At 64.4% G+C, this 24725-nt stretch overlaps 1 protein-coding gene across 1 annotated transcript in view; it reads right to left on the bottom strand.

Moving 5' to 3' along the window:
- The window catches only part of SORCS2 (sortilin related VPS10 domain containing receptor 2), a 143657-nt gene that overhangs the window by 31422 nt on the left and 87510 nt on the right, over window positions 1-24725 (bottom strand). Inside the window, exons 4-5 of the mRNA XM_084881488.1 lie at window positions 3039-3203; window positions 608-681 (exon numbers count right to left, since the gene is read on the bottom strand). Coding sequence (XP_084737614.1) covers window positions 608-681; window positions 3039-3203 — 239 coding nt within the window. The remainder of the gene's footprint in view (window positions 1-607; window positions 682-3038; window positions 3204-24725) is intronic.

The raw sequence follows: 24725 nt of genomic DNA, 5'->3' as shown, positions 1-24725 counted from the left end.
CGCACCCTCACCGGACACAGGCCTCCGGGGCCCGGGCCTGTCTGGGACGGGAGACCAGACCACCTCCCACGGAGCACAGCCCAGTGCTAGCCCGCCCCCAACTACGGGCCAAGTGCAAGTGTGGCCGCGGACGCCAGCCCCAGCCTCCCCCTCCTGCCTCACCCAGCACAGCCCAGGGCCCCGGAGGCCCAGGGGGAGGCTGGGCAGGGCTGGGACAGCGCAGGAGCAGGGGGAGAGGCCGGGCGGGGCTGGGACAGCGCAGGAGCAGGGGGAGAGGCCGGGCGGGGCTGGGACAGCGCAGGAGCAGGGGGAGAGGCCGGGCGGGGCTGGGACAGCGCAGGAGCAGGGGGAGAGGCCGGGCGGGGCTGGGACAGCGCAGGAGCAGGGGGAGAGGCCGGGCGGGGCTGGGACAGCGCAGGAGCAGGGGGAGAGGCCGGGCGGGGCTGGGACAGCGCAGGAGCAGGGGGGGGGAACGGGCAGGGCTGGGACAGCGCAGGAGCAGGGGGGGAGGGGGCCGGGCAGGGCTGGGACAGCGCAGGAGCCGGGGGCCCGGAGTGGGCGGGGGGCAGGCCCGGAGCGGGGCCCACGCTCCCTCTGCAGTGCTCACCAGAACACGTGGTCCTTGGTCACCTGCTCGTGCAGCAGCAGCCACGTCCTCCCCAGGTCACAGGACACGTGGAGCTGGGCGGAGAGAGGGACAGCCTGGTCAGGAGAAGCCTCTCCCGAGCCGCCCTGCTCCCGGACCTCTCACCCGCCCTCCCGACCAGAGGCCCGCTGGAGGGGGCAGGAGGAGGCAGGGCAGGGGCTCCTGGGGCCCCGTCCAGTCCTATGTCCCGCTTCTCCGCAAGGCCCAGCTGCTCGTGAGTGCCCAGCAGCCTGCTCCCCTGTCAGCACGCCTACCCCCCTCACCTGTCACCACCCCTACCCCGCTCACCTGTCACCACACCTACCCCGCTCACCTGTCACCACACCTACCCCCCTCACCTGTCACCACCCCTACACCCCTCACCTGTCACCACACCTACCCCGCTCACCTGTCACCACCCCTACCCCCCTCACCTGTCACCACCCCTACACCCCTCACCTGTCACCACACCTACCCCCCTCACCTGTCACACCTACCCCGCTCACCTGTCACCACGCCTACCCCGCTCACCTGTCACCACACCTACCCCCCTCACCTGTCACCACCCCTACCCCCCTCACCTGTCACCACCCCTACCCTGCTCACCTGTCACCACACCTACCCCCCTCACCTGTCACCACACCTACCCCCCTCACCTGTCACCACACCTACCCCCCTCACCTGTCACCACCCCTACCCCCCTCACCTGTCACCACCCCTACCCCGCTCACCTGTCACCACACCTACCCCCCTCACCTGTCACCACCCCTACACCCCTCACCTGTCACCACACCTACCCCCCTCACCTGTCACACCTACCCCGCTCACCTGTCACCACGCCTACCCCGCTCACCTGTCACCACACCTACCCCCCTCACCTGTCACCACCCCTACCCCCCTCACCTGTCACCACCCCTACCCTGCTCACCTGTCACCACACCTACCCCCCTCACCTGTCACCACACCTACCCCCCTCACCTGTCACCACACCTACCCCCCTCACCTGTCACCACCCCTACCCCCCTCACCTGTCACCACCCCTACCCCGCTCACCTGTCACTACACCTACCCCGCTCACCTGTCACCACCCTACCCCCCTCACCTGTCACCACACCTACCCCGCTCACCTGTCACCACCCTACCCCGCTCACCTGTCACCACACCTACCCCGCTCACCTGTCACCACCCTACCCCCCTCACCTGTCACCACACCTACCCCGCTCACCTGTCACCACCCTACCCCGCTCACCTGTCACCACACCTACCCCGCTCACCTGTCACCACCCTACCCCGCTCACCTGTCACCACCCCTACCCCGCTCACCTGTCACCACCCCTACACCCCTCACCTGTCACCACACCTACCCCCCTCACCTGTCACCACACCTACCCCGCTCACCTGTCACTACACCTACCCCGCTCACCTGTCACCATGCCTACCCCGCTCACCTGTCACTACACCTACCCCGCTCACCTGTCACCACACCTACCCCCCTCACCTGTCACCACACCTACCCCCCTCACCTGTCACCATGCCTACCCCGCTCCCCTGTCAGCACACCTACACCCCTCACCTGTCACCACCCCTACCCCGCTCACCTGTCACCACGCCTACCCCGCTCACCTGTCACCACGCCTACCCCGCTCACCTGTCACCACACCTAGCCGGCCCTCCCTGCCGGGGGCACTGAATGATGAGCACACTGCCCGGACCAGGCCGCCACCCTTTCCTGTAACACCCTGTGGTCTCTGTGACTGCCCGCCCCTGCCCTTGGCACAGGAGAGCAGCTGGGACAGCACACAACTGGGAGGCCTATGCCAATAAAACTTTATTCACAAAGCAGGTGGCAGGCCACTGTCTCCTGACACTTGTCCAGGTCCGTGATCAGAAATGATCACCTCTGATATGGAGAAAGGGATTTTTAAAAATGTGTTTTTATTGATTTCAGAGAGAAAGGGAGAGGGAGAAACATCAATGATGAGACAGTCATTGAAGGGCTGCCTCCTGCAGGGAATTGAGCCTGCAATCCGGGCATGTGCCCTTGGCCGGAATCGAACCTGGGACCCTTCAGTCCGCAGGCTGACACTCTGTCCACTGAGCCACACCGGCCAGGGCTGAGGAAGGCTTTGGGGAGCTCCCTCCCTGGAACACAGCATTGGGGGGCAGGAACTCGGTGCCCTGTCAGCCGGCAAAGGTGGTCGGTGCTCCGTGAACACGGCGGTTGGACTGGGTTTGCAGCGGGAGAGCCTGGCAGTGGCATGTCCTCTCATGGAGCCCGTACAGAGCTCAAGGCTTGTCCAACGGCACTTCACCCCGCACGCACACGCACACACACATGCACACACACGGACATGCATGCACACGCACGCACACGCACACACACGTGCACACGTGCACACGCACACGCGCTCACCTGGCCCTCCTTGGTGCAAGCCAGCACCTTGTCCTCGTCCTTGGGGTGGAAGAGGAGCTTGTCCACGGTGAAGGGCAGGAGCTGCTTCTGGAAGGTGGTGGCCTCGTCCGTGCTCAGGAACAGGTTCTGCTCCCCGCTGCTGAGCGAGGAGCTGAGGAAGAGGATCTGAAACAGGCGGGCAGAGGGGACCACGCTCGGATGCCCACTTCCCGTTCTGTGCCTCAGCTTCCTGGTCTGCCAAGCGGGGACACAGCACGGGCCCGGCCCTGGGAACCTCAGTGACAGCCTAACAGGCCTGTGACCCGGCCGTCTCCTGGCATCTGGGACAGGCCTGCCGTGGGCCCGGCCTGGTCGAGACACAGATGCACGAATGAACGAATCAATGAAAAAACAAATGAATGAATGAATGAACAAATGAATGAGTAGCTCCATCCCAGCTTGCTTTTCTCCTTTGGGAGGAAACACTCCGGGGCAGGGGAGTGACTTGCTGCAGAAGTCCCTCGCTCGTCCTCTTCACTGCCCACATGTCACAGGTCACAGGAGGCTACAGGGCAGGTCTGCGGGCAGAAGGAGCGCCTCCCGCAGGAGGTGACGCCGGAGGAGCCTTGAAGAATGGATGGTCGGCCGACGGGAGGGTGTTCCAGGACCAAGGCCCTGCCCTGCCTCTCGCTCAGCGTCACCGCTCCCTCCCACACGCCTGGGCGCCAGCCACCTCAGCCCCCCGGTGTGTGTCTCCAGTCCCGAGACCGTTCACACCCCCAGAATGCACAGCAGGACCAAGACACCTCCACGCTCACCACTGCTACTTCAAAAAACAGGTCTTCAGATTTCAAAACCACAAACCCATGTGTGATAAAAGTAAAACACTTTCTTTCAAACTTTCTGAGCCCCAAACACTAGGCAACTTCAACAAAGCTGAACGTGTCTCATTTCTTTCGGGTACCCCTCCCCGCAGCGTGAGTGTAGCTTATTTTTATGATAGAGACACCCTTCACCTTGTTTTCGGATTGTCAAGTACCTCCTCGTGCACCAAAGCTCAATTCAAAGGTCACCTCCTCCAGGAAGCCCTCCGTGATACGTTATTCTGACACACACACACACACACACACACACACACACACACACGCTCTTTCCCCAGCACCTGTGCATTCGTTCGGCCCCGCCCAACGTTCCCTCGGGCCGGAGGCTGTGCAGCCTGGCGAGGCCCAGGTGTCTGTCACGGCCACATCTGCCCAGCAGGTGCCCTATCCCAATGAGCAGGCACTGGAGCTCCTCCCATGCGGAGCCAGGGCCCGGGCCCGGGGCCTCCCGTCACAGCGCCGCTAGGGCCGGAGCCGTGGAGCGTGGCGCCGAGGTGGGAGGGCGCTGGCCTGGACCGGGGCTGCTCATAGGACAAGCAAGCCGGGAAGACGGGACGACGACATGCTGACGAGGAGAGGAGCCGTGGAGCAAAAACAACTCAGCACGGCGGCGGCTGGCAGACGGTCCTTCCAAACTGGGACCAGCCTATTTCAATCGCGTGTTTTCACTGCGCGCTGTTCCGGGGAGCATATGGCGTCTGCGCTCGATGCTGGGCCTGAGCCGGAGGTTTGAACTCAGAGGCAACATGTGAGCGGAATCAGTCCACAGCTTCACTTGGGGCGTGAGTCCCGGCGGTGACATCCCGTGGGCCCAGCACCAAGTGCACACGCAGGGCCCGGCGGTGATATCACCCGTGGGCCCAGCACCAAGTGCACACGCAGGGCCCGGCGGTGACATCCCGTGGGCCCAGCGCCAAGTGCACACGCAGGGCCCGGCGGGGACATCACCCATGGGCCCAGCACCAAGTGCACACGCAGGGCCCGGCGGGGACATCCCGTGGGCCCAGCGCCAAGTGCACACGCAGGGCCCGGCGGGGACATCACCCGTGGGCCCAGGAACAAGTGCACACGCAGGGCCCGGCGCAGTGACATCACCCGTGGGCCCAGCATCAAGTGCACACGCAGGGCTCAGCGGGGACATCACCCGTGGGCCCAGGAACAAGTGCACACGCAGGGCCCGGAGGCGACATCACCTGTGGGCCCAGGGCCTGCCCATGCCTGCCATTGCCTACCAAGGTTCATCGCCTCCTGGTGGAGGGAGGATCATCAACAGACGGGCCGGTCTCGGAGCTGCGGGAGCTCAGAGGCAGTGGTGACAGGAATGGGGCACATATGGCCCGCAGCCCTGAGTGTGGTGTCTCCGTAGTTGTGCACCCTAAAACCTCCCTCACCAGGAGGGAGAACCTGCTGGGATCTGGGGTGCCGGCGCCCACACCCAGGCAGGGGATAATGATCTGCAGGGTGGAGGGATACTGAGCACAGCCCCAGGCCCCAGGCCCCAGGCAGGGAGGTCACGCTGCCTGAGCAGAGTGTAGCCACAGCGTTCACACAAGGGGGTTGTGCCAGTGCTGGCGGCACACGGAGCTGGGCTCCTGTGCTCACCAGGCCCCCGAGAAGCTGTGCAACCTTGGACAAGTTCATTCACGTCTCTGAGCCTCAGGCTGCTCGTGAAGATGGGAATTCCCACGGCAGAGGTCATCAGAAGAGATAAATGAAAAGATGTATATAATGGAGCGAGCACAGTCCCTTAGACATCGAACTCCCTGTCCATGACAGCCAGGTCACTGCAGCATTTTTGCTTTGGAAGAGGAAGTCGGCTTCAGCGGAGTTCACTGAGCATTCACCCAGCTCCTCTATGGGCCCTACCTGCGCTGTGATGGGGAGGCACCTGGGCCCAGGGCCCTGGCTCCTCATGAGAGGAGCTCCAGTGCCTGTTGATTGGGATAGGGCATCTGCTGGCAGGACGTGTGGCTGTGACAAACACCTGGGCCTCGCCAGGCTGCACAGCCTCCGGGCCCAGAGGGAAAGGCAGGTTCTTACAGAGATCAATAGGGCACGTAGGGGTGGACCAAATGAATGCACAGGTGCTGGGGAAAGAGCAGGGGAGAGGCCTGAATAACATGTATCACGGAGGGCTTCCTGGAGGAGGTAACACATATCACTGCCCTCTGCCGCCAAGCTCACGTTGAAATGAGCTTTGGTGCACGAGGAGGTACTGAACAACCGGCAGCAAGGGGAGCAAAGCCCATCCAATGACAGCAGGATCTGCGATAGAAAACCCAAGCATGGGACTTTCGGGGAAAGAAGGAGGGACCCCCTTCAGAATGTTCTGGTTACACTGAGCTCTGCCATGACCGGCTTCTGCTCAGCTTTGGAGGCCTGGCACGGGCGACACCTCCTCCGGGGAGCCCCCAGCCCCTGGCCAGGCTGCGGGGGAGGCGAGGGAGGCTTTGGGGAGACACCACACTCAGGGGCGGTGGGCCATATGCACCCCGTCCCTGTCACCACTGCCTCTGAGCCGCCTCAGCTCCCGGACCCGCCCGCCTGTGGGTGATCCTCCCTCCACCAGGAGGCGATGCACCTTGGTCAGCAACGGCAGGCATGGGCAGTGCCGGCCTGCCACGGGCACTGGGCACCGAGGAGGGTCCGAAGCGCAGGGCAGGGCTCCAGCACCCGGCCCGCCCTGGCCTGGAGGGACCCGGGCGTCCTCTGCCCTCTGCCGCCACCCCAGCGCTCGCTGGCTGCCCGGCCGCTTTGTGGCCCACTGCCGCGTGGCCCGGCAGGAGCTGCGGTGTGCCCCCTGCCCCCGCCCCCGCCCCCTGCCCCCTCACCTGGCAAGCTCCCTCTCCTGGGCCGGGGCTCCCACCACCTCCTGCCCCAGGCGGTGCCCGCCCCAGCGGCCTCACAGCCCCAGAACCCCCCACCATGCTGCCCGGGTCCCCTTCAGACCGCTCCCCGCTCAGCGCAGCCTCGGTTCCCACTCAGACCTCCGCCAGGGAGGGCTGGTTTGGTTCAGTCTCCCAAAGGCCCCCAGCCCCCAATGGCGTCGCTGAGTAAAGTGTCTATTTAAACCCACCGCTGTCTATTCCTGGCTGCACGGATGTGCCCGCTGCGGCACAGACGCTCGCTCTGACGCGGAGAGGCAGACGGGGAGACAGACAGACCAGCGGTGCCCGCCCCGGGTCCTGAATTAGAGTCGGCGCGGAGCCCGCCCATGCCCGTGAGTCACAGCGAGCAGACAGCGGCCGCACCCGCTCCCTCCGCCGGCAGAGAGCGCCCCGCAGCCGGCGGGGTCGGCAGCACGCGCTGTGCTGGGCCCAGGGGAACCCGCTCCGAGTCACAGCTCTGGGCGGAGTGACCGCGGGCACAGGAGGCACAGGACTGAGTCTGAGTGAGAGGCCTGGCAGCCCCTGGCCCGTGGCCTCGGCAAGCCCGTCCTCATCTGGAGGCACCCTGTCCTGAGCTGAGTTCACATGTGAAACTGGGTCACGTGTGAAACCCCAGCACAACACGGGGTCCTTGTGCTTCCTTAACCAACACAGCAGCCACCACAGCAGCCACCACAGGAGCCACCACAGCAGCCACCACAGCAGCCACCACCACAGCAGCCACCACAGCAGCCACCACAGCAGCCACCACAGCAGCCACCACAGGAGCCACCACAGGAGCCACCACAGGGGCCACCACAGCAATAGTCTCAATCCCCTGTCCAGCTCCTCGCCTTTGATGTGGAATGGGGGACAGCAGCTGACCTCCTGGGGCCCGGAGGCTCAGTGTGTCTGAGAGCCGCTCGGTGGGGCGGGGGCCGTGCAGGCAGCCTGGGAGCCTGGCACAGCACCCACCACGCCGAGCTCTCCGCCAGAAAGTGCCTCCAAATGAACCCCGAGAGAACATAACTTCCACGCGGCTGGCTTTAAACCGAGTCATTCCGTGGTTTACGGCCCGTTACCCGTCTGTAAGCGGTGAGCAGGAAGCGCGTCCCGCAGAGCCGGCCGCTCTGCCTGGGACGGCGGTGGCGGTGGGTTTACAACAGGCCGAGGTCTCCCCACCAACCCACAGACGGCTTCCCGGCGCCCAGGGAGCTGTGGGAGGTGCTGGCGGGGACCGTGACTGACGGGAGAGGTGACACGCAGCTAGGAGGGCACGGGGCCCATGGGTTTGGGCGGTGTATGCATGCATGCGTGCACGTGTGCATGTGTGTAAGTAGTGTGTGTGTGTGTGTGTGTGTGTGTGTGTGTGTGTGTAGGTGAGGCATGGCTCCCGGTCTGGAGGGCGGTGTATGGATGGGGGAATGGGTAGGAGGTGCGTGGACGGATGGGAGGTAGGAGGGTGATGGGTGTATGGATGGGGGATAGGGAAGGGGATGGGTGTATGAATGGGGGATAGGTAGGGGGATGGGTGGATGAATGGGGAATGGGGAGAGGGAGGGGTGTATGGATGGGGGATGGGTAGGGGGATGGGTGTATGGATGGGGAATGGGGAGAGGGAGGGGTGTATGGATGGGGGATGGGTAGGGGGATGGGTGGATGGATGGGGAATGGGGAGAGGGAGGGGTGTATGGATGGGGGATGGGTGTATGGATGGGGGATGGGTAGGGGGATGGGTGGATGGATGGGGAATGGGGAGGGGGAGGGGTGTATGGATGGGGGATGGGTGGATGGATGGGGAATGGGGAGAGGGAGGGGTGTATGGATGGGGGATGGGTAGGGGGATGGGTGGATGGATGGGGAATGGGGAGGGGGAGGGGTGTATGGATGGGGGATGGGTGGATGGATGGGGGATGGGGAGAGGGAGGGGTGTATGGATGGGGGATGGGTGGATGGATGGGGAATGGGGAGGGGGATGGGTGTATGGATGGGGGATGGGGAAGGGATGGGTGGATGGATGGGGGATGGGGAGAGGGAGGGGTGTATGGATGGGGGATGGGTGTATGGATGGGGGATGGGTAGGGGGATGGGTGTATGGATGGGGGATGGGTAGGGGGATGGGTGTATGGATGGGGGATGGGTAGGGGGATGGGTGGATGAATGGGGAATGGGGAGAGGGAGGGGTGTATGGATGGGGAATGGGGAGAGGGAGGGGTGTATGGATGGGGAATGGGGAGAGGGAGGGGTGTATGGATGGGGAATGGGGAGAGGGAGGGGTGTATGGATGGGGATGGGTGGATGGATGGGGAATGGGGAGGGGGATGGGTGGATGGATGGGGGATGGGGAGAGGGAGGGGTGTATGGATGGGGGATGGGTGTATGGATGGGGGATGGGTAGGGGGAGGGGTGTATGGATGGGGAATGGGGAGAGGGAGGGGTGTATGGATGGGGGATGGGTGTATGGATGGGGGATAGGTAGGGGGATGGGTGTATGGATGGGGAATGGGGAGGGGGATGGGTGTATGGATGGGGGATGGGTAGGGGGATGGGTGGATGGATGGGGAATGGGGAGGGGGATGGGTGTATGGATGGGGGATGGGTAGGGGGATGGGTGGATGGATGGGGAATGGGGAAGGGGATGGGTGTATGGATGGGGGATAGGTAGGGGGATGGGTGGATGGATGGGGAATGGGGAGGGGGATGGGTGTATGGATGGGGGATGGGTGTATGGATGGGGGATGGGTAGGGGGATGGGTGGATGGATGGGGAATGGGGAGAGGGAGGGGTGTATGGATGGGGGATGGGTGGATGGATGGGGAATGGGGAGGGGGATGGATGGGTGGATGGAGGGAGGGAGGGAGGGACATGTGTAAGTCTTCTCTCCTAGCTCCCTCCTCCTCCAGGCCAGGAGCTCTAACTAGCTTCCCCTGAAGGCATGTCTGACCGAATTCTCCCAGATGGAAAACAAAAGCCTGACAGGGACTTCACATCCACTCACTGCCGATGTGCCCGGACCAGACAGGCCGTGCGAGTCCCCTGGCGGGCAGTCACGGTGTGTGCGTGTGTGTGTGTGTGTGTGTGTGTGTGCTCACACTCAGTCCTCCGAGTCCAAGCCAGGCGCCCAGCTGTGGGTCCCTCCCACGGGCAGATGCAGGGTGGACCAGGGCTGCTCCCGAGCCCAGCCGCCAGCAGGCTGTGACTCCCATGCCCAAGAGGCTGCTCAGGGCGCATGTCCGACACGCCTCCCCTTCTAGAAAAACACTCATCGGCCTGAGGGACCCCAGGCAGCTTCGTCCACACTCCCGGCCCCGTGCCGGCTGCAGGGGACCAGGACGCGGGCTCAGGGGGCGAGGCCCTGGAGGAGGAGGGAGGGTGTGGGCCCACGGGGTCCCTCAGCAGACACCCCTGACTCCGAGCTCCCAGCTCCGGGCTCTTCCGGCGTCCATGCCTGTGATCCCCCTCTGGGGAATGACAAAGGCGTGTGGGCTGTCAGACAGACGGGACAACTCTGTCCCCGGCTGACAAGTCCCGCGGGGCCGCTCTCACCGCGGGAGGGATTGGTTTTAAAGGCCCGGGAGCGCACTCTGTCGCTGCAGAAAAGCAATCCATCTTCTGCGGCTGCCGCTGAGATGACAAATTGATTCTTTAGGAAAAGCCTCACTCCATGGCCCACGCAGTCACTGTCAGAGCTCAGCCTGAGAGCGTGCGGGCTCTGCCCCGAGGGCGGGGGGGGGGGCAGCTGAACCTCGCCATCGATGGCCTGAGGAGGGGCGGGGCGAGGGCAGTCCCCCTCCCCCCCACAGCCTCTTCATATCACCACCTTCTTCTCCTTCTTCTTCTTCTTCTTCTTCTTCTTCTTCTTCTTCTTAATAATAATATATTTTATTGATTTTTTACAGAGAGGAAGGGAGAAGGATAGAGAGTTAAAAACATGGATCAGCTGCCTCCTGCACACCCCCCACTGGAGATGTACCCGCAGCCAAGGTACATGCCCTTGACCGAAATCGAACCTGGGACCCTTGAGTCCGCAGGCCGTCGCTCTATCCACTGAGCCACACCAGTGAGGGCACCTCTTCATATTTTCAAGGTGATGTGAGCAGACACTGTCTGCACCCCACCTCCTCCACAGTGAGTGCCAGCGGGGGCAGCTCCAGGCAGCCTATGGAAACCCCCAGAGCAGCAGCCAGGGGCCTCCCCCGCCCCTCGCTGACCTCCCTGCTCAGAGCCGGCACTGGTCAGCGCCACCTGAGTCCAGAGAGCAGCACCCGACAGGCAGAGGGCACCCTCCTGAGCGGGCTCGGATCTGCCGTGTCACGCGCTGTGTCCCAGGCGAGGCGGACACAGGGGTCGCAGAGCCCGGAGAAGGCGGTGGCCAGGCCTGGGTCCATTACGCATCCCGGCTGCCTCACCACGGAGCGTCTCTCTCTCGGATTTACTTTCCGTTTCGAAAGCATGACGGTGCGGGCCCAGACTGAGAGCAGGTTTGGGGCAGAGCGGGTCTGGCTGGCGCTCCCGAGAGCAGCAGCCACGGGGCCAGGGAGGGGGAGCGGGTCAGCACCACGGACAGCGCCGGGGAGCGGCTGCCCTGGTTCCTGCGGGGCTCCGGGGCTCCTGGCCTCCTGGGATTTGCCGGGCCTCCAAGGCCCAGGCCCAGCTTTCACCAGGGGCTCCCCATCCTGACGGCAGGGCCCCCCCCACCCCAGATGTACGCGGCCAAGAAGGTGCCGGCTCCTGGTCGTTGACTGGTCTTCCATCGCAGGCCGCCGGCCAAGTCACGACGCCTTGCTTTCCGCCATCAGTAACTGCACTACGAGGCGCGGAGAAGCTGCCGGAGTCCCGTCTCCCCGCGGCCCCCTAGACCCGAGACCCTCGGGGTCACGGTCACTTAGCCTTTCCCCAGGGTCAGACGTAGCAAGGACAGCGAACAGTTTCGTTTCACGCGGAGTGAGGCTGAGCATCATCTCCTGTTTGTCAGGATTTTAATGAAAATCCCTTCCCCTGCACATTGTGAGAAGCCCCAAAAGATGAGTGGCCCCCGAGACAGCAGCCTGAGGAGGCGGAGGAACCAAGCCCAGTGTCTTCCAGGAGCTGTTGTGCAGCAGAAGTATGTCCCCTGCCTGGCCAGCCTGGCTCAGTGGTTAGCTCAGAGGTCATGGTTCAATTCCTGGCCAGGGCTCATGCCCAGGTTGTGGGCTCAGTCCCCAGTGTGTGGCGTGCAGGGGGCAGCCAGTCCATGATTCTCTCTCATCCTTGATGTTTCTCTCTCTCCCTCTCCCTTTCTCTCTGAAATCAATGAAAATATATATTTTTGAATACATTGGGACACAAGGCCTTTGCGTGAGTGTGCTGTGCGGAGGGAGGGGGTGCCCACCCCCTGCTCCGGGCACACGGCCTGGGTGTCCCCTCGGGGACGGATGCCCTCCTCCTGGCGCTGCCCCCTCCGGGGAGAACGCCCGTCCCCTCCGCTGTCCGCCGTTCAGCCCACAGACAGCCGAGGACCGGGGACGGAGCCCCCGAGGCCCCAGCACGGCCAGCCCGGCGGACCCACCGAGAGACAGGCCAGCACCGGCCCTGGCCCCGGAGGAGGACACGGGCAGAGTCCCGCCGTCCTGTCAAGGGAGGAGACCCAGGCTGTCCCACGGAGAAACCAGGGGCCCTTCCAGGAGACCCCCTGGAGGCTGCCCGGAGGCGCTGGTCCCAGAGAGACGGTGGCGTGACGAGGGAGCCACACGAGGGGCGGACGCGGGCTCCAGGCCCCGGCACTGGCCCAATGGCCAAGGTCAACGGGAGAGCAGAGGCCGGAGCTCAGGGTGGGGGAGGGGAGGGCTGAGGCTTCAGAGGGGGGGCTGGAGGTCGGTTGGTGGGGGCAGGGGAGACATCACAGGGCTTCCAGCCCCATGTGACACAGGGTCAGGTCTGCATCTGCACACGTGACAGGCCACGTGGGCCACGTGGTGCCAGTGGTCATGGGAGCTCACAGGGCGTCCTCGCTGCCGAGCGAGTGAGGCTGAGAAGCCGTCTCATTCTCCAAGAGCAGCCGCGTGACGGCTCCCTGGCCGCCGGGGGGGTGGGGGTGGGGGTGGGGGTGTGGGAGGGCCGGGAAGCCGACTCGCTGGGCTTGTTGGCAGGATGTGTGCCTCCCACCAGCAGGATAATCACCGCTATTAGCAGTGACGAGTGTGAGAGTGTGACTCCCCGTGGCTCTGCGGCGTGGCCTCCTCGAGCCCTCTTCCTCCTGGCGAGTCCCGCTGGCTCAGCCCCCGCTCGGGGGCGCCTTCCTTTCCCAGCCCAGGCCCCCCCTCAGCCTCCCAGCCCCCATCACTCACTCTGACCAGCTCTTCCCGTTCCCTGCCGCCGCCTCCCAGAAGCCCTCCTTGACCACCCTCCCCTGTGCTCCCCCGCCCCGATCTCTTTCTCCTTCCAAACCACACTGGGCTGCTCTGACGGACCCGTCTCCCGTCCCCTCCGTCCCAGAGCCTGTGCCCACAGGCACGAGGCCGGCCAGGGACACACGGCAGGCGGTGTGGTGGTGGACGGAGCCTGGCCCAGGCCTGTCGGGGGCCGGCCATGACCTTCCCCCCCTGGCACAAGCCCCTTCCCGGTCCCGACGAAAGCCTGTCTTTGGGGCTTCCCAGCCAGCAAAGGCCTTCCTAGGGCCGCCTCCCGTGAGCCCCCACCCCGCACCCCACCCCACCCCACCCCGCGGCCGCAGCACCAGCTCCAGGCCCCGAGCAAGCGAGCGCACGGACAGCCAGTGCCCACAACCCAGGAGCACAGCTCCTGCCGCCCCACCTGCTTCCTCTGCAGATGGGGGAGGGGCCGGGCTGTGTCCTTTTAATGAGCACGGACGCGGGCTCCCAGGGGCACGGCGGGACAGCAGGGACGGGGGACAGCGGGGCAGCGGGGCAGCTGGCGGGCCCTCATTAAAGCCGCAGGCGCAGTTTCCATGGCGAGGGCGCAGGCCTCCCCTCTGAGCCTCGGCTGCTGGGATGAAAGGGGGCGGCCGGCAGCCGGCTCTGCCCCTCCTCCAGCCGCCCCACGTCCCCACCCCCTGCACTGTGTTCTCAGAACATACCAGCCGGGATTCTGTCTCTATCCCCTTGTCCCCCCGCCCCTGCCTCAGTGTGTGAACTCTGGACGGTGGCGTCCTGCACCAGCAGAGCTGCCCTTCCTGGAGGACACTGTGCCTCCTGCTGACACGAGGGTGGTGCCGGGCAGGGCAGAGGCTGGCACAGAGGAGGGAGGAAAGGGGGCTGACCCGCAGGCAGCGGTGACGTGTGGGCCCACGGGCTCTCCTGTACCAGAGGTGGGAGTGGAGGAGGGCCCGGCGTGATGGTGACAGGGGCGTGGGAGCAGTCTCCACAGTGGGCGTCGGGGGTCCGAGTCCCAGGACCCCCTTGCCGGGCCTGTCCCAGGCACTACCAGCCGCTACTTTATGGACCACAAACCGGGCTGCACAGAGGGCAGGCCCAGCCCCACGGTCATCAAAGCCACAGTAATGAGTCTCCTGCTCATCAACCCCCGAACTGGCTGGATCAATAACCCCCCGAACCAGGCGATCAGCAGCAGAGCGGGGCTGGCTGGGGGGGGGGGGGGCGGTCTCGGCAGCAGAGGCTGCCCCTTCCCGCCTGGAAGTAGGCCCTTTGCCATCCCTGCCCCGAGAACGGAGCCCACAGCCCCTGAATAGCGTCCATGGTCCCAAACATACCCCACGGCCCCCGAACAGACCCCATGCACTTGACCTCACGGTCTTTCTCCCAAACACCCCGAGTCCCAGCCCAGCTCCAGGAAAACACCAGACGAATCCTAACCAAGGGACCTATGAGGAACTGGAGGCCCAGGGCGGTCCCTCACAGCCTGCGCCCTCTCGGGATGTCCACCTGCCGGCTTAAGCCCGCTCCCCTCGGGACCGCCCTGTGGGAGCCCCGCGCAGCCAGAGGCCGGCTTGTCGTTCCTTAGCGCTGCCTCGGGGAGAGGCCCAGGCCACCGCAGCTGCCTCACAAGCCATGAGCCAGCTTGTGGCTGAGCGGGGCTCCCCTGTGGGAGCACACTGGCCACCAGGGGGCAGCTCCTGTGTTGAGTGTCTGCCCCCTGGTGGCCAGTGCGTGTTATAGCGACTGGATGTTCTGTTCAGTCGATTTGCATATTAGCCTTTTATTACATAGGATACCTGCAGGGATGCTTAAAGGCCAAGGCCTCCTGAGCCAGAGGGTCTGAGGCACGTCCCTCCAGACCGGCCCAGCGGGGTGGATGATGACGTGGACATGGTGTCCAGGGTGGGATGGTGACGTGGACATGGTGTCCAGGGTGGGATGGTGACGTGGACATGGTGTCCAGGGTGGGATGGTGACGTGGACGTGGTGTCCAGGTGGGATCCCAGAATGGGACGCAGACATTAGCAACCCTGGAAGCTCAGGCAATAACGCAGCCTGGCGGCTCTGACTGCGGCAAGCGGGCCTGTGAGTGGACGATCTGAGCAGCCGGGGAGACGGCAGAGTGGGAAACAGACCCCACAGCCTACGGACAGACCCCGCGGCCTTTACCACTCTGCTGAAACCAGACAGCCTTCATTGTCATCCCCCTCATCATCACTTTATCACCATCCCCACCATCATCTTCATTATCTTCACCACCATCACCATCATCATCTTCACCATCATCATCACCATCACCATCCCCACCAACATCTTCATTATCTTCACCACCATCACCATCACCAGCATCACCACCATCTTCATTATCTTCACCAGCATCATCACCATCATCATCTTCATTATCTTCACCATCACCATCACCACCATCACCACCATCTTCATTATCTTCACCAGCATCATCACTTTATCACCATCACCATCCCCACCAACATCTTCATTATCTTCACCATCACCACCCCCATCTTCATTATCTTCACCAGCATCATCACCAAAATCACCATCACCATCACCCCTCATCTTATCTTTACCAATGTCGCCACCATCATCACCATCACCCCTCATCTTCATTATCTTCACCACCATCACCTTCATCTTTTTCTTCCTCGTCGTCATCACAGCATCCCCAGCACTGACCACAGGGTTATCTCATCCCCGCATCAGCCCCATCCGGTGAGGAGCAGCCCCATCCTTAGCCCGAGGACAGGGCCCGCCTCTCCCTCCCGTCAGCCCGGGAGGAGGCTGGGCCGCCTATCTCGGCCGGCCCAGAGCGATTTATTTCCAATCATGTCCCATCGATCCTGTCAGGCAAACAAATGCGACCAGCACAGCGGGGTCCCCACGGAATCTGGAAATGTCAGCCGCTCCACCGCCCCTCGCGCGAGCACACAGCCGAGCTGGCGACAGCTGATGAATAAGCCATCACGGTGACACGGTGACACGGGGACACGGGGACACGGGGACACGGGGACATGGTGACACGGGGACACGGGGACACGGGGACACGGGGACACGGGGACACGGGGACACGGTGACACGGTGACACGGGGACACGGGGACACGGGGACACGGTGACACGGGGACACGGGGACATGGGGACACGGTGACATGGTGACACGGGGACACGGGGACACGGTGACACGGGGACACGGGGACACGGGAGGGGCAGCAGGGGAGGGCGTCATCCCGAAAGGCTGCCAGGCGCTAGGTCCCGCCGAGGCAGCCAGCGGCCACTTCGAAGGTCGGCTCCGGGACCAGGAGCAGGGACACATGAGCGGGAAGGGCACTGCCCGGCCCCGTCTCAGCTCCAGCTCCCGAGCCCAGCCCCGGGGGCTCCCTGAGCCGCCCACAGCGAGGTGCTCCGTGGCTCAGACAGGAGGACGCCTCCACAGGAACCGGCAGGAACACGGCCGGTGAACAATGATTACCCCCAGGACAGCAGCCCACCCCGCTCCTCCAGCGCCAGCCTCCCGCTCCGGGCTCACCTCCAGTGTCCTCACCCCCGCCTGCCTCACCCCCACCTGCCTCACCCCGCCTGTCTCACCCCCGCCTGCTTCACCCCGCCTGCCTCACCTCCAGTGTCCTCACCCCCGCCTGCCTCACCCCACCTGCCTCACCCCCGCCTGCCTCACCCCGCCTGCCTCACCTCCAGTGTCCTCACCCCCGCCTGCCTCACCCCCACCTGCCTCACCTCCAGTGTCCTCACCCCCGCCTGCCTCACCTCCAGTGTCCTCACCCCCGCCTGCCTCACCCCCGCCTGCCTCACCCCCGCCTGCTTCACCTCCAGTGTCCTCACCCCCGCCTGCCTCACCTCCAGTGTCCTCACCCCCGCCTGCCTCACCTCCAGTATCCTCACCCCCGCCTGCCTCACCTCCAGTGTCCTCACCCCCGCCTGCCTCACCTCCAGTGTCCTCACCCCCGCCTGCCTCACCCCCGCCTGCCTCACCCCCGCCTGCCTCACCTCCAGTGTCCTCACCCCGCCTGCCTCACCCCGCCTGCCTCACCCCCGCCTGCCTCACCCCCACCTGCCTCACCTCCAGTGTCCTCACCCCGCCTGCCTCACCCCGCCTGCCTCACCCCCGCCTGCCTCACCCCCGCCTGCCTCACCCCCGCCTGCTTCACCTCCAGTGTCCTCACCCCCGCCTGCCTCACCCCCGCCTGCTTCACCTCCAGTGTCCTCACCCCGCCTGCCTCACCCCCGCCTGCTTCACCTCCAGTGTCCTCACCCCGCCTGCCTCACCCCGCCTGCTTCACCTCCAGTGTCCTCACCCCCGCCTGCCTCACCCCCGCCTGCCTCACCTCCAGTGTCCTCACGGGGAGCCTGCAGTGCTGGGCCACAGCAGCCTGCGGCCCACAGAGGGCCCTCGCCCCATCCTCACCCTCACGTCAGCCACGTGCGTGAGAGCCAGAGGCCAGGACAGCACAGCAACCCAGCCGACAGCTGAGGTCACAGAGGCTCGGAGGTGCGTGCTGCACCCACCCATCCCCCCTCACGCTGGGCAGTGAACCTGGGGTCCCAGAGAGAGGACGGAGGACGGAAAGACCTCAGGCACTTCTGTGCAGAAGGATCAATCAATCGGGGGATTGATCGGTTGGACCGAGTGAGTGAGTTCAGCCACTGTAAGGATGCGCGTGGGTTTAATGTACAGACAACGGCAAGGCCCTGCCAGCATGTCAGCAGCTCCAGGTCATTATGGGTAATCGATAGGCTGATGTCACCGGCTGCCCGCCCCACCCACCCGCACCGAGAGCCAGAACCAGCTGGGCCCTCCTCACCCCAGTTCCTCCACAGGCCTGAGCACCCTCTCCTCCTCAGTCTCCTGCTGACTCCTCACAGGCCTGCTGGCTGTCCTTTCTCCGGAAGCCTCTCACCCACCCCCTTCCCCTCCAGGCGGATTCAACTGCCCCTTCTCTGTGCCCCACAGGAGGCCTGTGCAGTGGGACAGCTGCCCTCCTGTGTGTGATGTGGGCACACACCTCCCCACTGCGCAGAATGCCTGGCACAGGTGAAGGGGTGAAGGGAAGGAAGGAAGGGAGGGAGAAAGGGAGGGAGGGAGGGAGGGAGGGAGGGAGGGAGGGAGGGAGGGAAGACAAGTGGAGGGATGGATGGATGGAAGGATAGATGGATGTATAAGTGGATGAATGGGTGAATGGATGATAGACGGGTTAGTGGATGAATGGATGGATAGATGATGGATGGATGGATGGATGGGTGGGTGGATGGGTGGATGGATGATGGATGATGGATAAGTGGGTGGGTGGGTGTGTGAATGAATGGATAGACGGTTGATGGATGATGGATGGGTGGGTGGATGAGTGGTTGGATGATGGATGGGTGGGTGAGTGGATAGACGGTTGATGGATGATGGATGGGTGGGTGGGTGATTGGATGGATGGATGGATGGATGGATGATGGATGGATGCGAATCCTGGAGCCTAGTTCATGGCTACATGTTCTTAAACTTGTCTGTACTCCTCTTCTTGTCAACACTAGCTTAGTGTATGCCCACCAGCCCAGGCCCGGGTCTTGTCTCCTCCATGAGTCTCTCTGAGGAGCCAGTGGCTGTTGAGATGTCAGTGTGACGTACAGCCTGCTTCTGGGACCCTAAGCTGCTTCAGAAGCGCCCTCTACTGGTGGGCAGAGCTGTGCCACCACCTCTCTCACCGATTCCCAGTGAGCAGTGGCCCGAGGCTCTGTCTCCACTCCCGGCCACCTGCTGGCCCCTCTCCAGCCTCAGCCTCAGCTCTCGTACCCGGTTCCCTCCCACCTTCTCACCCTCGTGCCTCCCTCCTTCAGCTCTGAGTGCGAGCGCCACGTACACCCCCGTGGCCCTCACCTGGAGGGACTTGCTTTTTAACTACTCATTTCTCATTTATTAGGTAGTCCTCACCTGAGGACAGGTTTTTATGACTTTAGAGAGAGAAGAAGGAAGAGAGAGAGGGGAACACCAATGTGAGAGAGACATCCATCACTGCCTCCCGTCAGTGCCCCGCAGGGAATTAAACCACAGCCTACGTGTGTGCCTGCCCGGGAACCGAACCTTCGGGGCGATGCTCCAACCCCCTGCGCCACCAGCCAGGGCTGAGCGACTGCTACAGCCACCCGCCCAGGGGTGGCGTCTGCGTGCTCCGCTCCTTCTCCAGCCTGACAGGCCTGCACGGTGAGGGTGAAATGGAGCTCTCCTCCCGCCTACCCCCGCCCGCTGGTGTGGGTGGATGGGAGACTGGCCGGTGTCATGTCCTCCGCTCACTGTCCGCACCGGCGGCGGGGGGGGGGGCGCCGGCGGGGGGGTGCCTGCGTCCCTGCCGTCGGGGCAGGGCCCTGGGCACCCAGGGCGTGGTGAGCGAGTTCCCGCCCCGGCAGCAGCAGTCACCTTCCTCCCCCAAGGTCATGGCCTCCTGCTTCCTCTTCTCGAAGCGACGTGGGTCCCATCCAACCACACGGACCCGGTCCCTGGAGGCCCGTCTGTGCCTCTCCCTCGCGCCACAGAACAGGCTGCGGAAGGCTTCTCCCCAGGACGCGCCCGCTCCCCCGCCCCGATGGCTCTGGGGGACCAACGCCCGCGCCCCACTCCCAGAGCCCCAGGTTCCGCCCTGGCCCTTCCTGCCGGCCCCGCCCCGTCATCATCCTCTTGTCCAGAGCCCCTCAGTCCTGAGAGCGTCCCAGTGCCTCCTCCCCTCACGGGCCCATTTCCCCGGGCCATTCTGTTCTCTCCTCCCGGGATGCCCCAGCCCGTCTCCAAAATCTCCACCGTCTGATGGGGTTCTACTGCCCCAGCTCCTCCCACTCCTCCTTCTCCTGGGAGCTGGGGTTACTGCTCCCCTCTCCTCACTCCCCCCGCCCACACATCTTCTCACTCCTCCTCATCTCCTCCTGCACCCACACCCCCTCTCCTCATTCCCCCGCCCACACCCCTTCTCCTCACTCCTCCCACCCACACCCCCTCTCCTCACTCCTCCTGTACCCACACCCCCTCTCCTCACTCCTCCCACCCACACCCCCTCTCCTCACTCCTCCCACCCACACCCCCTCTCCTCACTCCTCCTCATCTCCTCCTGCACCCACACCCCCTCTCCTCACTCCTCCCACCCACACCCCCTCTCCTCACTCCTCCCACCCACACCCCCTCTCCTCACTCCTCCTGCACCCACACCCCCTCTCCTCACTCCTCCCACCCACACCCCCTCTCCTCACTCCCCCCGCCCACACATCTCACTCCTCCTCATCTCCTCCTGCACCCACACCCCCTCTCCTCACTCCTCCCACCCACACCCCCTCTCCTCACTCCCCCACCCACACCCCCTCTCCTCACTCCCCCCGCCCACACATCTCACTCCTCCTCATCTCCTCCTGCACCCACACCCCCTCTCCTCACTCCTCCCACCCACACCCCCTCTCCTCACTCCTCCCACCCACACCCCCTCTCCTCACTCCTCCCACCCACACCCCCTCTCCTCACTCCTCCTACCCACACCCCTTCTCCTCACTCCTCCCACCCACACCCCCTCTCCTCATTCCCCCCGCCCACACCCCCTCTCCTCACTCCTCCCACCCACACCCCCTCTCCTCACTCCTCCCACCCACACCCCCTCTCCTCACTCCTCCTACCCACACCCCCTCTCCTCATTCCCCCGCCCACACCCCTTCTCCTCACTCCTCCCACCCACACCCCCTCTCCTCACTCCTCCCACCCACACCCCCTCTCCTCACTCCTGCACCCACACCCCCTCTCCTCACCTCCTCCTGCACCCACACCTTGGCAGACACGGAAAGGCTAATCTATATGAGACTTAATTGCCCTCCCATCACAAGACCGGGCTCCTGTCCCGTGTCCTTAGGTGTGAGCTATGGCCGCGTGTGCTCGCTCACTGCGCTGCGGCGATGCCACCCCCGCCCGAGGCGCGGCAGCCCTGCGGTGAGAGCACAGTCACCGCTAATTACCTCTCTCCGGCTAATTGCACGCGGGATCATTTGTGCATTAAGTTTATTCACATTCCTAATCGAGGTATCCTTTCACAAACAGGACCCACCCCGGAGGCGCCCATCATTCCAAATAACAAGAAAGTCAGCTGATGCAAAGCTCAGCTTCCGGCCGCCCCGAGGTCACTGCTGCCCGAGAGGCCAGGTCGGGTGAGGGAGGCGGGAACCCACGCCTTCCGCCGGGCTCAGGGCCGCCTCCTGGCCCAGCACACACGCCGCCCGCCCGCCCGTGCCGGGACCACCTGCTCTCTGCTCTCCCGTCTGTGCGGCGTGCGGGCAGGACGCTCGGGGGCCTGGTTTTCGGCGGTGGTGCAGAGGGTGAGTGCGGGCGGAGCTCCGGCCTGGGGTCCCGTCCATGAAGCACCCTTCCAGCTGGGGGGGAGGGAGGGGGTGCATGTGCCCAGAGAGCCCAGCAGGTGGCACCGAGTGCTCTTCCCTGAAGAATGTCAATCATTTCGTTTTCATTGGAAAGCCAATTCTATTGTGCTTCTATTTTTATATAAATGTACTTGAGGCCCAGTGCAATTCGTGCACGTGGGGGGTCCCCTCAGCCCAGCCTGCATCCTCTTCAATCTGGGACCCCTCGGTTTAAACCGGCAGTCAGACATCCCTCTCACAGTCTAGGACCACTGGCTCCTAACTGCTCACCTGCCTGCCTGCCTGCCTGATTGCCCCTAACTGACCCCCCCTGCTGGCCTGGTCACCCCCAACTGCCCCTCCTGCAGGCCTAGTCACCCCCAACTGCCCCCCTGTGGGCTTGATCGCCCCATGCAGCCTGCTGCTCGGTTGTTTGGTCGCCCCTCACTAACCCCCCTGCCACCTGGTCGCCCCACGCAGCCTGTTGTCCATTTGGTTTCAATGGTTGCTTAGGCTTCTATATACATAGATTTTTACTGATTTTAGAGAGGAAGGGGGAGAGGGAGAGAGAGAAACATCCATGATGAGAGAGGATCACTGATTGGCTGCCTCCTGCACGGCCCACACTGGGGTTCGAGCCCACAACCCAGACATGTGCCCTGACCTGGGCATCCAACCGTGACCTCCTGGTTCCTAGGTCCATGCCCAACCCCTGAGCCACACCGGCCAGACAGCCCTGCAGTCCTTGCTTCTCAGGAGGGAGCTCCTGTGGCCACAGACCCTCAAGGCCTGTTGAGAAGGGACGGAGGGAGGTGGCACTGGTCAGGAGCCTCGTGGCCAGGCTCTCTCCCCAGCGGCAGTGCCAGGAGCCCCTGCCAGGCCAGGGAGTGACAGCTCGTGCTCTGAGCGTGTGCTCGTGTCCGCTGGCTGCTGCGACGAGCCGCCAGGCGCAGCGGCGTCACACGACGCCGGCTCCCTCGCAGTTCTGACCGCGGAAGTCGGACCTGAGTCTCCCGGCTAAAACCCACGTGGCACCGGGCTGGCTCCTTCCGGAAGCGCAGCGGGTCTTGTCCGGCTCCCAGAGGCGCCGCATTCCGTGGCCGTGGCCGTGGCCCGCCTCCCCCTGACAGTCCCCGCTGGCGTTGGTGGTAATGACACGCGCAGGGTCTGGGATTAGGATGCAGACACCTTGGGAGTGGGACATTGTTCAGCCCTGCCCCGTCCATGCTGGGGGTAACGAGGCGACGAAACAGCCCAAGGACCTGCTGCCGTACCCCCTCTCCCCTTCTCTCCCCCCCTCCCCCCCCATGGCCCAGGCCCCACAGGCAGGCCGGCTCAGACAGGGGCGGCAGCGCTGCAGCCTCGGCCTCGTAGCCCTGGTTTCTCCGCCACGTCTGTCCCATCGGACGGAGGGACAGGCGCTCAGACACACGGACACTGTCCTCCCCGGGGGGAATGGCCCTGAGGCCCCCAGCTTTGAGGCGCTCCCGAGGCAGCCGCCCCTCGTCGGGGGAAGCAGACGTTGCTCTGGGACCCTGGGCTCTCAGAGGCGAGGTGAGCAGGCACATGTCCAGGGAGCGAGCAGAGGAAGAGCGAGGGGAACAGACAAGACCGGTGCTGACCCTGAGCTTCGAGAGCGAGCGAGGTGGCCGAGGGCCATGCTGGGGGCTGGGCTGGCCCGCGTCTTAAAGCAAGAGCATTCTCCTGTCCTTCCACACGATTTTGTAGTGTGTGTGTGTGAGTATGTGTGTGTGTGTGTGAGTGTGTGTGAGTATGTGTGTATGTGTGTGTGTGCGTGTGTGTGTGTGTGTGAGTGTGTGTGTATGTGTGTGTTTGAGTGTGTGTGAGTGTGTGTGAGTGTGTGTGTGTGTGTGTGTGTGTGTGTGAGAGAGAGACAGAGAGAGAGGCTGAGAGAGAAAGAGAGAGAGAGAGACTAGTGTTCAAACCAGCACGGATAAGCACGGAGTAAAATGGGAATTCACATGAATGTTTAACAAGAGACATGACCTGACAGCACCCCGTGCCGGGCCAGCTCCTGGCGGCGCCCGCTCCCCCACCCTGTTCTCGCCGCCAAGTCAGCGCTCGGCCAGCGCCCGGGGGATGAGGGCAGCAGGGAGGCGGGGGCAGGTCCGGGACTGCCAGGCCCGGGTGTCGGGTGTGCATGGCAACGCACGGACACCGTGCCATGGCACCATGCAGGCACCGGGGGCACGTGCTCTGGGCACCGAGGGGACACCGCGGGCACCAGGCAGACACTGTGCCCAGGTGCCGGGGCATGTGCTCTGGGCACCGGGGGGACACCGCGGGCACCAGGCAGACACTGTGCCCAGGTGCCGGGGCATGTGCTCTGGGCACTGGGGTGGGGGGCACCATGCCGGGCACCAGGCAGACACTGTGCCCAGGCGCCGGGGCATGTGCTCTGGGCACTGGGGTGGGGGGCACCATGCCGGGCACCAGGCAGACACTGTGCCCAGGCGCCGGGGGCACGTGCTCTGGGCACCGGGGTGGGGGGCACCATGCCGGGCACCAGGGCCCAGAGCTCTGATTCCCCGCTGGCGAGACAGAAATAGCGGTCTTCGCTCGGTGAGAAGGTAGCACAGAGGTCTCTTAGGAAGCTGTGGAGTGCTGCTGGCCTGTAATTGCTGCTTAAACGGAATCCTAATTGTATCTGCCTCTTCCCGCCAAGCCCCTCTATTACCCAGAGCAGGGAGGGGCCGCAGGTGACCCCCAAACCAGGGCCCCTTCTCCAGCCCTGACCCGCCTGCGGAAGCCTTCCCGCCCGCCATGGGCCCCTTTCCCTTCCCCACAGGAACCAGCCGAGGGCTCGGTGTCAGGCCCCTCCCGACCCCAAAGGTCCCGGAAGGTTAACACTGCGTGTCCAGCTCGCCCACGCTCCCCGGGGCCCGCCGGGATCCTGGCACACAGTAGGTGCTTCCCCACACTGAGGCCACAGGACGGGAGGATCCTCCCTCCCGGGAGCGAGCACACAGCCTGGCGCCCGGAGGCCTGGCCCGCTGCGGAGAGGCGGTGCTGGTGTGGAGGCGACCGGGGCCCCGTGGACCGCCCTCCGCAGGTGCTGTCAGCGCCTGTGAGCTGCGGGCCGCCCACCCCGGAAGCCAGGACCCCCGTGCCCCAGGGCTGCTCCGCTTACACTGCTGGGGGCCCCGTGGCCAGGGTGGCATCGGGGATCT

This window comes from Pipistrellus hanaki (genome assembly GCF_964339955.1).
Source record: "Pipistrellus hanaki genome assembly, chromosome: 1".
In the NCBI taxonomy this organism is placed as follows: domain Eukaryota; kingdom Metazoa; phylum Chordata; class Mammalia; order Chiroptera; family Vespertilionidae; genus Pipistrellus; species Pipistrellus hanaki.
This window is presented reverse-complemented; position numbering and strand designations above follow the sequence as displayed.